Raw genomic sequence first — 14,200 nt, forward strand, 5'->3', positions numbered from 1 at the left:
GTCCATCGTGTATACATTTAACTGAAGTTAATCACAGTAATGAAAGTAATTACGAGATGACCTACAATAATTCCACCAAAATACATCTAGTGCATTAGTGTAGTTCTACAGCAATGTAGAGTGACCAATTGTTTTGTTTTTGTTTTTCCATAGATTGTCTAAACAATTCATGCAAACGAAGCTTTAGGAATCCCAGCTGAAAAAAAGCTATTTCATAGAACTTCATGTTTATAATGTGATATCGTGTTAGTCATTATAAGGGCTTCTGTGTGGTCTCTACTGATAAACGTTTCAGGATTTATTGGCTGGACGTTATGTCAAATGGAAACACTCATACTGGAATAGGGCCATAAACTCCCTAAATAAAACAAGTTTCTAATGTTTTAATGGTATACAGCTGAGGGTTTATAATGGTGTTTAATGGAAAACATTTTTCTTAAAAGCAGGGAACATTAAAGTACACCCACATTGTTTTGCATTAAACTAAATTAAAATCTAAAGTATAACTCCATGGTTCTCAGTCTGGTGCCGACGGATTTCGCCACAGTTTTATGACATTTCATTACATGCAGCATTCATTTAGTAAATGGTCTCGGATCAGTTCAAATTTGTAGAAATTTAAATTGATCAGTCGTCTGAGATCGTATTGTGTCTTGAATTTTCTTTAATGGGCCACAAAGACGCGCATATAAAAAGCTGATGAAACTAAATGGAAATATATTATTTAAACTAACCATAACGAGACATGTTAATTAGCTTAAATATAGCTGAAACATTAACATGATTATATTCTAATACAATAAACTAGGACATCTGGACCTTCAATTAAAACTGATTTGGACGTGTCAAGTCATCTAAGTGTCAAGCAATTCACTCCCGTCTAAACTGAATATTTTAGATAAAAATTAACTATATTCAAGTAATATTAAGAAAAATGCCCAGAAAAAGGAAAAACACATCCACATATAACATTCCCTTAAGAGTTCAGGGATGCTTTGTGCACAGCGCCACCTTGTGCCGACTATAAAACATGCAATTCTAATTATGAAATGTGTGATTGACAGGTAGATTTTGTCTTGACTGAATGGGTGTATGCTGTACATGTAAACAAACAATGTAGGGTGAAGCCTAATAGTTTTCAAGAACGTAAGCTTTAGACGTTTCACTTTTTAAAAGAAATGTACATTATGAATGTACCTAATAGAACAAAATAAAGAGAAAACAAACTACTAACAAATAAATGTATTGGCAACCGTTTAATAAGATAAATAGCATGAGAAAGTGGCATTTGTGCTTCTGTTGTAACCTTCTAGACGTATAAAGACGGGTGTAACAATCGACAGCTTAAAAATAGACTCTTTGAACACTCAAAGCCAATTACAACCAATTATATCCCATGTGTACTGTGTGTTTGACTGCTGACATACATAGAGTGGTTCTGACACAAAGAGGAAATCCAATGAAGTGGGAAACAATCAAATCTGTGCGTGACAAGTAGAGAAAGAATCTTAGAAAATGTACACCTGAGAAAAATCATTTGTCAGCGCATCTTGTCAAACAGAAAGGCACAAAGTGACCGTCCGGGCTCATTTCCTCTTGCGTGGGCTCCTTTCTGAGTCCAACTTCCTGTCCTCCGAGTTGTCCTTCTTGTTCCCCCGACTGGACGCAGATACCCCGTGGCTCTTCTCTGCAGATTCTTTTTTCGACTTGTGATCAGCTGTAGCAGATTTGGGTTTTCGGCCTCCAAAAGCCCAGGACAGGACGGCTTTGACGAGGAAGATACCAGCTAAAGTTGCTAACAGGGTGGAAATCACCAGGGACCCCGAGAGACCCTTCACCTGCTCCCGCATGAGACCGAGGGCTTGGGATACAGGCGTGTCTGAGCTAGGCTGAATGGGGAACTCTTCCTGCACACAAACGAATACACATTTTTTAAGTTTGTTCAAAACACATGAAAGGATAACAACAACTCTTATAATCAGCAATAAATTCACCTTCAGTCCAGACTGTTCCAACATGTTCTTAAGAGCAGGGTCATCTAGTTTCACAATGGGCAGAAACTTTGTATGGCCTGACCTTCGCCACCACGCCTTTGGATTGGACCTTGCAAAATGTCGAAAAACAGATTTAGGCTGCAGTGCTTTTTCACTTCCAGTTCAGACTTAAATACGCGTGACAAGCTCAATGCTTTCTTATAAGAGTGACTTTTGTTTTCAATCATATAGGTTAAAATGAACAAACTATAAACAGAATTAATCTGTCTGCCAATTTAAATATGAATCCACACAGTACATACATGAGTTACTCCACTCATGTCCTATGAATACTGTAAAAACCTAATCTCCTCATCCCTTTTACATTGAAAATAAAAAGCAATGCATCGCTTACAAAATAAACTACCTAACCTGAAAATCACATTATTATGAAAATTATATTATAAATGAGGATTCTTTGTCCAACTCACTTGTCTTCAGCAGGATCTGTGAAGTGGTATTTGTGAATGTTGGCTTTGATGAAAGTTGGCGGTTTCTTACTGAAGGGATATTGTGCTTCATCTGCCTGGAGCAGACCTACAACTACAGTAAATACACGTGAGACAGAGAGCAACATGTTAAACAAGTGATCCAGAATTGAAAAAGTGAGCAATGTCATATCGTAAAATCAGTGATAAATGCATAAAAAATTAATGAAAGTGAAACAATTGTAGGCGTACAGGTCACATGGTTTCAGGGCTGCATGCACCAGCTGCGATAAAAACATTTCAAAATCAGTTTTTCTGAATTTCATATTTTTTAGGGGTCAAATGATCAATTAAATGAACCAACAAAGTGTCGCCCAAATTTCAAATAAAAATATTGGCCTCATTCATGAAACATTCATAAACACTGTATAACTGTATATTCTGAGTAGTTTGCAAACAGACCTTCCTGAAAACTCTCCTCCTGATTCACAAAAACTTTGTTAACTTCAGATTTGACAGTTAAATGTAAATGAATTCCAATCATTCGTAAACTAGCATAATCCCCTTTGATCTTTAATCTCAAATGTCATATCGCGGAATGCTGGCTTCCTCAGAACTTCACTCTCTGCTTTGGCAACATTATATTGCATTTATGCATACGGGACTAATTTGTGTCCAACAAAGTGTTTTTAGTCAGATAAAATGATAATCCCTGGTGCTCTTCTGAAAACGACCAGCTGGTGGCGCTTAAGAACACTTTGGAGCCTCTGCAAACATTTATGTCAAAACAAGGTGTTTCAGGAATGAGGCCCATTGATTTTACTGGAGGAACAGGTCAAAATAACCAAAAAGATGCTCAGTGTTTTTTCAGACTTCAAATACTGCAATGAAAACAGATTTAGATTCACTTTTGTATTAAGGAAAAGTTTGTATGCATTTAAACAAAATGACCTCGATTTTTATCACAGTTTTCATGTGTCTTGTCATTCTGTCAGACTTTCACTTTGCTGTTGGATGACTTTGTCACTCCCCAGGTTTGATTTTGTTGAAATTCAACAAACACTGGACTGGAATCTAGAAATGCTGATTAATGAAAATTTACTATGGTCTCTTAATTTAGTCTGCGGCTGTACATCTCTATGTATTACATCATAATATAATGATGTCAATATTAAGTCTGTTTATATTATGGAGCTCAATGGATTCCTTACCTTGAGGTCTGCCCTGTAAGAGGCGATGTACGAGGCCAGTAAACCAAGCGCTTTCATTATGCCCCCCTTGAGCTGCCTGCCACATCACCCACTCCAAGCGCGGCTGGTGGGCTCCTGCTATAGGTGGGGCTGCATTCACACTTCCTGGTTTATACATGAGATTGATTTCCTGTAACAGGATTAGAACACAGAAGTCCACTGAGAATAACCTTCAAACTTTCCTTTGAAACAATGCTTTTAGCATTCGTAAAATAAAAGGATGACTTGGTTTGTTGTAGAAGTGACCCATTTTCCTTCTCACCTTCCAAATTAAGCCGTCTTGACTGCCTTCTAAAATGATCTCAGGTCTGCCTTCAACAGATGTCACTCTGTGCTGGATACCGTATGCCCCAACAAGCTGGTACTTCTCCACGGCGCTGTAAGCTTCTCGTACCATGGGAAAAACGTTACTTCCTGTGATGGCTGTGTATGGCACCTAAGAACCATTAAAAATGAAGCGGTTACATGTGATTGTAAACAGCAGAGGGGAATTACAGTTTTGTACAAAATACATTTAAAGCCAAACGCATTTATCACAATATTTTGTGCCAAAAAACTGTATATCTCAAACTTGTATGTTTACAATCCAGGGCAATACAATTTAAGGCATTCCATTTTTTTACAATAATGTAACTTACCAAGCTGAAGGAGAAGATGCTCACTGCTGCTGCCGTCATGACCGTCCACTGTAAGAGGGACCAGAGCTTGCTCATGACGCCGCTTGTGCACACGCACCTACGAATAAACACATATGATGTCATTCTCTGCTTGTGTCCCGTCACTACAGCAACGGCTGAGATTCAGCTGAAGACAAAAACTTACTGTAACATGGCCGCTACGGCTTCCCAGGTGAACGACAGCACAGCAACCCAGATAGTGGCGACATGAATGGACTCTAAATACTCATCAAACTCCTTTTTTGTGAAATCTGAAATAAAAAAGATACATGCATTTACAGTCTTGCTATTCCAGGTAAACAGAATAAAAATGTTAATAACTCGCATAGTGCATTGCAGAATACTCGCCTGTTTGGGATGACAATGTTTTTTCTTCCCAGTTGATCTGCAGTTTGAAGAGTTTCACTTCACTGAACAGAATCAAGACGTAGACGGACAACTCCACTAGCAGAACCAGGATGGAGTCCAAAGACGGCATCCATGCTGAAAAAAAACAACCAACAGTAAAGAAGTCAATGAGGCTGTTGAGAATTTCACACGATGAATACTTGTGTGGTACTGACAGAACACACAGGTTGAATGGGAGTGTTTCCAAATGACAGATTTAATAACATCAATAACGAGATTACATGAATGAGCCCTTTGATCTGATCATTAAGTCTATTTCACTAATGTTACTGATGTTAAATTACTTCTAATGAGCAATAATTAATGAATGTTAACCAAAGTATCAGTGCGTTCCAGTTTCATTAAGCAGGGCGAAGGTTATGGGTTTGATTCCTAGGGAACACACATGTACAGTTTGAACGCACTGCAGGTCACTTTGAAAAAAATTGTTTGGCAAATGAATGAGTAATGAGGTCATACTCCTGGTCTTTTTCTTCTTTTTTTGAGCAGTAGAGGAGCTGAAATGATCGTCATCCAGCAATGAGAAGCTCAGGGCGATGGTCAACAGATTCAGAAGACTGCAGTTGCCCGTGAGGATATGGCCAACTTGGAGAAATAGCTAAAGAAACGGATACAAAAGAGAGGCAAGTGAAAAATAGTCTTGCAGAAGACACATCAAACATTATGTGGACAGTACAAAGAACAGAACAAAGAATGTAATATAGCTGCAAGCAGCGAGGACGTGTCCAAGCCATCAATGCAAAAGCAATTTGTTCTACTATGGTAGTCAATGGTAGCCAAGAACTGTTTGGTTACAAGCATTCTTCCAAATATCCTCCTCTATTTGCATCGAATTAAGAATTTGACTCGAGTGTGAGTAAATGATAAAATAATTTTTATTTTGGGGTGAACTGTCCTTTTAAGGAACCGTTGCAATGTAGTCATGTTTAAAACAATAGAAAATACTCTCATCCATATTCTCTCAAGACTCATCCATATTGTGAAAAACAAAGATTATTTGTGCTGCAATGTTGTCTAAATAATATTTTGTAGAGGGCTGACCTTTTTTGTGCTAGTGATATCACAATAGATTTATTTGTACATTTGCTCTCCTCATTGTTTACAAACCCAATTTATCGTAACCGTAAGAAAACTGGGTGAATCATTACTTCCGATTCCAAATAAGCAAGAAATTCAGTTGTTTTTCTATACAAGCATGTGCAAAGATGCAGAATATCGTAAATACTTTAACGAACCTGAATATAAAATCCAACAAGCCTCAAACGCCGAATGGGGGCAAAGAACATCAGAAGAGGCACTACGATCTCACAATGTAACAGAACCACGGCTTCAAACTTCAGCAACCATTCCGGAAGCTGATGGACGTACCAGGCTAAAGGGGTGGGGCTCATCTGGTTTTCAAAATGATGAGTTAACGCTGCGAAACAGATCAAAACACTGAAACATGAGGGTCACATTTAATTTTTGACAGATCTAACAGGAACCGTCCTAGCACACCTCCATGTGTATATATCTGCATGTGTTCTGCACTTCAAAATGAAATAATCTTTTTATTTAATTGCCAGTTTGCAGTAAAATGAAAATCACCCATATTGCATGTCATTCATTATGATTTTATTGGGCTGTATTGTTTTAAACAACATTTGTTTAGTTTATTTGTTAACTAATTTTGAATATGTTATTCATGAAAGGTAGTATTCTATATAATACATGTTTTTTTTAACCGTTATTATGCAAGCTAAAATACGCTTAAATCAAGAAGGTTTTGAAATTCACTACACAACTTTTTCTCACAAATTAAAAGGCTGCAATTGGACTGTTGAAGGTAAACGTCATATTATAAATGACTATTCATTACCTTAAGGAGAGCTTACGAACTACTAGCTATGTTCTGCCTTAAGACCAAATGGTGCACGCGAATAACATACAGATTTAGTTACAAACTAGCTAGTAGTTACTAAGCCTCTAGTGTGTATGTTACTATCATTCATTTTTATGTAAACAAACACGTATTTAAACATAATGGCAATGTATTGCATCACCAAAAACTACCGACGTCAAGTTTATATATCGCGCAATAAGACGATAAATTGACTATCGCGACAGGCCCATGATGCTTGACTATATCTGAGCCATGACGATGTTAAAATGACTCGGGGTACCTGAGAGATTCCACCAGGCAGGGTCACCGCTGGCCAGCTTACTCACACCTGTGCAGAAGGTCAGTCGAAAGAACAGCCAGCGGGTCAACCAAAAGGTCACAGGGTCGTGGATCCTGTACACGGAGCAACCCCGCAGCAAACCGAACGGAGCCACAAGCACAGCCAGAAAGCCAGCCTCCAACAGCAACATGTCCCTGTGAAGAGAATGACAAAGAAATAATTCTCATCCTTCGAGGCATCTAGCGTGTGCCACTCGCTAAATGGAATTACAAAATTAACCAGATGGAGTGATGCTTGCTTGTGCTTAATTTGCCATCATGCTAGCATGGTTGCCACGGTAACGTTTTGCAATTATTCAAGCAATGGATAACGTGTTTTCTCCAAACAGCGAACAATAGTGTTTTTATAGGAAGCATGAAATCGAATGGGCGGAAGACTTTAGACGTTGCACTAGGCAGAATTTGACTTGCAAATTTTTCTCTGCAGCATCAACAGTAGACGGCTCAAGACGGTTAAACCCAATGAGACTCACCATTCTGAGCTGAGGAAGTCACCCCCAACCTATAAAACAAAACAACAGTCACGCTGAATGATGCACACAGATAAAAAGCTCTTGAAATAACCATTTAAAGTGATGGTTCACCCAAAAAATGGAAATTCTGTCATCATTTACTCACTCTCTTGTCATTTCAAACCTGTCAAAATATCTTCTTTTGTGTTCTACAGAAGAAAGTCGTATAGGTTTGAAATGATAAGAGAGTGAGTAAATGATGACATAATTTTCATTTTTGGGTGAACCATCACTTTAATACTATGGCCAAACGCATTTAAATGCTTTTATAATTTCAAGCATGGACAAACATAAGGCAAAGTGAGACCAAGAGGATTCAATTGCTCAAAATATATCTGTACTAACATTATATATTGAGAGGTAGAGGGCCCACAGACAGAGGTAGACCAGACTGTCTCTCAGGAGCCCGAGGAGCACAGCACCCAGACTCAGTACCACTCCCAGCACACAGATGAGCTCCAGGGCATGATGGGGCTCCAGACCCAGAGACGGGGCCAGCCACAGCAGGGATGGGGAGGCCTGAAACTGCTCCAGCAGAGGGCGCTGCACCTTTGGCATCAGCAGGCGCACGGGGATCAAACCATCATCGCCATACAGACCTGTCGAAAGACACAAGCAGACTCATGGCTGACATCATCAAGGCCATAAACATTTCAACCAATGGCTGTCCTGTCTGTGTGACGTTCTGATGGGTTCAAATCAAGTCCCACGCCACATTTTATTTTAACTAACTGATTGTCCACAAAATGGGTTGCAGACGGCGTTTAGTAATGACTTTATTGTGGTAGTGATGAGAGTGAGATGTATAAAAGTGATTATATGGAACAACAGATCGTATCTCATCTGCTCGTCACTCTGCAAAATTGCATCTTGGGAAAAGCGGAGACAGATGGATAATATGTTGCGTTTGTTCTGTGAAAACATTATTTTAACTAAACAATATTGCCATGTTGACGAACAAATGACAGACTTCTTGTCTGGCTTTGTTTATAACCCGTACACAGCAGATGTGGCGATCAACACTGTGCACTTGAAAATACCTCTGTATGGTGCTTTCTAACAGGTAGTGTACAAACAGACAGCGGCACGGGCGTAAGATCCAGAAAGACTACTTTAAATGGCAGTTGAGAAAGTTACAGGTCCACATTTCTGACGCGCATGCCACAGCAAGTGGTTTTAGTTAGAGAACAGGCTGCGCATTGTGCCAAGGCCAACAAATGAGTCACAGGTACTTCTCTTTTGCTCTCTTTGATTTGAAGTTATCCTGGCAGGAAACCCAGTCCAACCACAAGAAATCTCTCCGCCCCAATGTCATGTGGGACTTGAAACAGTGCTGGTGTTTCTTATTTGTGGGACAGATAGTGGTTACATCTGGGACAAACTACTACGCAAAAAATGACAATTCCTTAATATAATATATAAACATACTATACTTTTAACACAAAATCAATTCGATTCACTGTACTTTTTGGTCAACACTGCGGTTAACGTTACATTCATTCAATACTACTACTAGTACACGATTACTAAATCGAAAACGCATTGTTGCATGATCAATTATTTGTCGTTTTATATGGATACACCGGTTGTTGCACGTGAATGCACAATCCACATGGCACACACGTGAAACACTGGACGGGTCTCCATCAACAAAAGGCCATTCAAGTGATGACGGGTCACTCACTCACTGCGCGATGTTCTCATCATCACTCACATACAGCACGTGTGAACAACCACAATATGACGTTGCGCTTTATTTACGCAGGGACATAATGCCATCTGGAAGATCCGAAATCCTGCGATTCCAATGGAAAACCAGATCCGCCATTCTGCACGGAACTAGTGTGATCACGAGGTCCAGACGTTTAAAGTGTGAACCCGAAAGTTTAGTTTTAAGACACCGCAGTCACGTCACCCGAGTTCGCGGGAGAACGCGCGATTCGCTTTAATGAATGAATGAATGAACCGCAGGAAGCACGTTTGTCTTTGGCACCACCCGACATTCCGCAGCACTGGAGAAGTTCAAGCGCAACCGTTCATTACCGCCGCACCCAAAACCCACCGTCGAGAACACAAACTTCCCTACCTGGTATCTGGATGTAGACGGACGCGAAAGCGCACACGTAAATGAGCGCAAGGCTCCATAGGAACATCTGTCTGGGCGTTTTTACTTCCCCCATCTTGTCGGCTTTCTGGAGGGATGATGTGTCACTTTGTTTCGTCGCTCGAGCTCGTTCAGATGCTCATTGGAAAAAAGATGAAGCGGAATCTGAGGGGCGGAGTTTTAATTGTAGCACATGCGTGCGCGCACACGACTATAAGAGCAAATGGGGTCAAAGGAATCTTTAACATTTTGTAAATGTAATTGTTTGATTATTTTGTCATTTCAATTATTTTTTTAACCTAATTATTTGCGATCTCATTATAAAATGTAGTAAAGTACACAGGCCACGATTTATGTTTAATTATACAGCTGTATGCCATCTCTAGTGATAACAAAATTAAATTCTTGTCTTTAACAATACTAATGCTTTAAATACTATAAAGATTACTGTTAACACATTTTTAAATAATTTATTATTTTTTTAGTTGATTGTATTTAACAACATTAGCATTGTATGCTATTTATGGATTTTAGTCATTTAAATTATTTTATATATTTTTCCCCAATTCCAGGCCTCGCTGAAAATATTATAGTGCTGGATTAGATGGAACAAAGATTACCGATGAAAAATTCCTCTTTATTTCTGCATCTTCCTTTCAAGAGATGCGTACTAACATTTGTTCTCACCCCAAGTTACACAAACATTACCTTTCGCTGCAACAGTAGTCTTATAAATACAATCAAATGTAGGGAAGATAAACTTTTATTTGATGTTCTTTCATATTAGTCACTAACACCTTGTATTCAATACATTATATATTTTATCAAAGCTTCTGAGACAATTAGAGAATTTTTATTTGATGCTCATTAGACACAAAGACTTTAAAATATAAGAAGACTTCAGCATCCACTAATGAATGTTTTTTAATGTGTCATGTGTTTTATAATATTTTGCACACTGGAATCATGCAGATTTTTACATTTCACTTTGAGCAATTTAATGGAAACGCCACCGGAGGAAGCCGTTCACACATATAAAAGCTAGATTTGAATTATCACTCTTTTGTTTAAAGGCAGTGTGTCCGATTTCTCTTACACGTTGTTGATGTTCAAATCACCAAAGTAAACACACCCTTACCCCCATCTTTGGCTTTCGTCAGCGCTCGGCTGGACTAATGTCCGTCCTGTGCACGGTGCACCTACTGCTGAATGGCTTCAAGGCTGTTTTGGTACTCGGCCCGACTGTTGTCCAAGCGTAATTTGTTAAGCGTTTACCCCACCTTTAACCACTGCTAATGTAAGATCACAAATCAATAACAGAGCCACACAAAACGACGTACACTATTTTTATATGCTTTATTAAAGATTTTAGTTATTTTTGATCCAAGTTTGTATCCACGAGTAATAGGCCGACACTCGGGTGAATACAGCCGGTTTCCGTGGTTCGCATTTCTTGCCTCCCCATGTCGTCAGTCCAACAAGGTAGTACAGCCCATTTTTCTGACACACAAGAGGTGCACCCGAGTCGCCCTGCAAAATGTGTGCAATAAATTGTGAGTGTTTAATATTAAAAACAGACTGAAATGACTAACAAACAGTACCAAGCAGGAGGTGGATGCTGCTGCGTCCGTGCATAGAAGAGATTTCTTGGCAACGATTTCTCCCCAGCCGGCTTTGCAGACATTCTCAGAAAGTAATTTCACCCTGGCCATGTGCAGAATATCAGGGTTCAGGTCCACTAGCATGATAAAGAAATATATTACCCGTAAACGCTCATGTTATGAATATGTTTGAATTCCGTTTGGAGAAGCGAGCCGACGATGTGTAAACTCACATGTAGCTTTTCTTGGCCCCCAACCTGTCGTCACACAAGACCATTCTTCCTCACCGACCATTTGATCATCTTTTTCCATCATGCACACCGGGAATATTGTTGGTCCTGGATGGAGCACACATACACAACACAACAATTATGATTGTTCCCAGACCCTGTTAAAAACACAGAGAAGGTCGTTTCTCCACCTATTCGAGCTGGGACGGTTAGATGGATCATGGAGAGGTCAGACATAAGTGGGAAGCTGCTGTCGCTGTCCAGACTCTGCACGCTTTTTACAGCTGAGGTCTGGCCAGACATGAAGTTGAGGTCATGAGCCCCTAAAAACACAGTATCTCCAACCCTGAAGACAAAACACCAGGACACTCAAGAGCAAACACTGAGTGTGGATTATTCAAGATGATCAGAGAATGATAGAAACGATTACTTGGCAACGCAGTGGCGAGGTGCCAGTACCCAGCTGTGGTGAAGGAGGACACCGCTACAGTAATGCAGGTCGTGGCTTTGCAGGCTGACATGCCACGGCCAAGAGTGAGGACACGCTTCGCTTACATTGTCCACCTTAAATGTTCCGTCCTCAACGGGAACCACCTGTGCCAAGCCATTGGGCAGTTGGCAGGGGTCCACCTTGGCCTGCCCACAATGAGCTGAAACCCCAGCATTAAAATAGACATGGATGATGACTTAAGACAATATAAGAGAGGGTCTTACCAGTTGATTCCATTCCAGAGTCGGCTGGATTCAGTTCACCTGTAAGGATGATCCATTTCAATTCTCTGGCCTCTATATTAAATGCCATCTCAAATCAACTTCATACCATGTATTGTGGAATTAATCCATTGTTTGTAATGGAAAAGTTTGGTGTAGACCCCTGGTTTTTGGGCCCGACCGCACCCGACCCCCCAGCTGACCACCCCAGCGAGCGTGTACCTCTCGCCTGTGAAGCAGGAAAGCGGACCACCAGAGTCCCCCTGAACACACAAACGTGGTAAATGCACTAAAGCTTTTATAAAAAGTAAAACAGCATTTTTTAAATCAACAAAGGTTTACCTGACAAGCATCCATTCCGCCTGCATCCGCCCCTGCGCACATCATAAATGCGTGCATTTTTCCTCCGAACAACTGTCTACATGTCTCCGGATTAAAAACCGTTACGTTGACCTCTTGGAGTTTGAAGGCACGAGGACCATCTACAAAGTCATTACACATTTAGTGCAAATTTGGAATATTTCTTTGTATATGTGGTACTAAGAGCTTACTTTCTCTAATGGCACCCCAGCCAGTGACAGCACATGTTTCCTCAGACGGCACATCACCGTTCCAGATGGCCACTGGTCTCACACACTCATTAAACATCAGTGGATTCTGCAGTTTCAGCAGCGCGACATCATTCTCATTTGTCTTCTGGATGTAGTTCTCATGAGAAAAGATTTTTTCCACCTTTACATTCTTCAAATAAAACATAGAATATTAATATCATAATGTTTTGGCTCACGGTATCCACACTCACACGTAAACAAAAAGCAGACCCTTACTCGATGGCAGGATTCATTGGCATTCTCTAAATCGTGTCTTCCGACCACTACAGTCCATAGCGACGCCTTTTTGTAACTGATGATGTGCAAGTCGTTCATGTTAAAAGTATATATATAGAAACAACAACTTCATGCATCAGTTCTTTGTCTAATACATTTATAATGAGGGATTTTCTTTGTGCATATTTGGTATTTCGTAGATTTACCGTCTGAAGCAGTGGCTGGCCGTGACAACCCAGTACCGGTCAAGGATGGCTCCACCGCAGGCTGGCAAGTCAGAGTACTGCAGTGACACCTGCCAGGGCCAGGAATGTGCCCACGCCTCTTGCCCACCTATAATCCGACTCTCCTCCTCATCCTGCTCTCTGATGAATGCACGCTTACCAGCCATTTCTGCAAAACATTTACATGTTAAACACAACAGAAACCCTTTGATTTCATATCCGTTATTTTATGACTTCTGTTATTTTGCATACCAGAAATTCATCTGGCTTGTAATAAAATAAACAATTTAAATGCCCTTGACACCATTATATCTTACCATGACAGCCCTTGTCAAAAATACAATCCGTCTCAGTGGACAGGCTCACATCACTATTAGTTTCTGCATGAAAGTAAAACATTCAGTGATATAAGTGATGGATAAAAGTCTAAAGTTATTTCTAGGTGACATGATTTACGTCATCAACAACACACTCAAGATCAGCACGTTTGTCATTATGCTTTTAAACTATAAATCAATGGGCCTCACCAGGATCGGCATTACACAAATTTAGACAGAAGATTAAAATGAATAAATAGTTTAAACACATGTTCACAAACGCTAGTTTAAAATGGAAGAAGAACTGCAGACGATAAGTTCCAGATGGAGATGCGAAGAGATCCACTGACACCTGTGAAACACAATCAGCGAGTAATTAGGTCTGCTCTTCACGCTCCGCTGCGCATACTGACCGACGTGTGACATCAGAGTATCGCGAGAGCGAGAGTTTGGACTATTCTCGCGGTACGTCGACGCCGAATGATTTGAGCGGAGCAGTTCCGGTTTTAACCACAAGAGGTCAATAACGCCTCGTAAAACCGACAGTCATGACAAAACTTCGTTGGTCTATTTAACGTTAACAAAATAGAACAATAAAAAATAGAACAATTATTTTTCTTTGATTTCTTAGGAAAAGTAACAGTTTTATAATAAAAG

The 14,200-nt window shown here is 40.0% G+C and overlaps 2 protein-coding genes across 2 annotated transcripts; both read right to left on the reverse strand.

The window, feature by feature from the left end:
• Positions 1–1,241: 1,241 nt before the first annotated feature.
• lmf2b (lipase maturation factor 2b) lies at positions 1,242–9,803 on the reverse strand. Its single transcript, XM_056747918.1, has 14 exons — positions 9,616–9,803; positions 7,875–8,128; positions 7,491–7,519; positions 6,959–7,152; positions 6,032–6,213; positions 5,256–5,394; positions 4,737–4,871; positions 4,534–4,639; positions 4,350–4,446; positions 3,974–4,147; positions 3,673–3,841; positions 2,465–2,576; positions 1,995–2,103; positions 1,242–1,907 (listed from the first exon to the last, which is right to left on the reverse strand). Exons 1-14 carry the CDS (start codon positions 9,707–9,709, stop codon positions 1,587–1,589), a joined length of 2,115 nt encoding a protein of 704 aa, XP_056603896.1. The 5' UTR covers positions 9,710–9,803; the 3' UTR covers positions 1,242–1,586.
• A 1,281-nt stretch (positions 9,804–11,084) lies between these two features.
• ovch1 (ovochymase 1) lies at positions 11,085–13,963 on the reverse strand. Its single transcript, XM_056747919.1, has 12 exons — positions 13,754–13,963; positions 13,544–13,606; positions 13,209–13,395; positions 13,003–13,078; positions 12,727–12,916; positions 12,518–12,657; positions 12,285–12,438; positions 12,179–12,217; positions 11,895–12,114; positions 11,656–11,810; positions 11,468–11,572; positions 11,085–11,371 (listed from the first exon to the last, which is right to left on the reverse strand). The coding sequence occupies exons 1-12, from the start codon at positions 13,812–13,814 to the stop codon at positions 11,103–11,105; spliced, it is 1,659 nt and encodes a 552-aa protein (XP_056603897.1). The 5' UTR covers positions 13,815–13,963; the 3' UTR covers positions 11,085–11,102.
• Between the last annotated feature and the right edge of the window lie 237 nt (positions 13,964–14,200).

The sequence above is a fragment of the Triplophysa dalaica genome, chromosome 5 (assembly GCF_015846415.1).
Source record: "Triplophysa dalaica isolate WHDGS20190420 chromosome 5, ASM1584641v1, whole genome shotgun sequence".
NCBI lineage: Eukaryota > Metazoa > Chordata > Actinopteri > Cypriniformes > Nemacheilidae > Triplophysa > Triplophysa dalaica.

What these genes read in the sequence shown, in the direction of transcription:
- ovch1 (XM_056747919.1), bottom strand. Translation starts at nt 13,814, where the DNA reads ATGTGTTTAAACTATTTATTCATTTTAATCTTCTGTCTAAATTTGTGT. An exon ending in GCCAGCCACTGCTTCAGACG is followed by an intron (nt 13,079 to 13,208) that starts GTAAATCTACGA and finishes GCACATCATCAG; the next exon opens with TTACAAAAAGGCGTCGCTAT. An exon ending in CCTCGCCACTGCGTTGCCAA is followed by an intron (nt 11,811 to 11,894) that starts GTAATCGTTTCT and finishes TTTTGTCTTCAG; the next exon opens with GGTTGGAGATACTGTGTTTT.
- lmf2b (XM_056747918.1), bottom strand. Translation starts at nt 9,709, where the DNA reads ATGGGGGAAGTAAAAACGCCCAGACAGATGTTCCTATGGAGCCTTGCG. An exon ending in GACTTCCTCAGCTCAGAATG is followed by an intron (nt 7,153 to 7,490) that starts GTGAGTCTCATT and finishes TTCTCTTCACAG; the next exon opens with GGACATGTTGCTGTTGGAGG. An exon ending in AAAGAAGAAAAAGACCAGGA is followed by an intron (nt 4,872 to 5,255) that starts GTATGACCTCAT and finishes GTTTTTTTTCAG; the next exon opens with CATGGATGCCGTCTTTGGAC.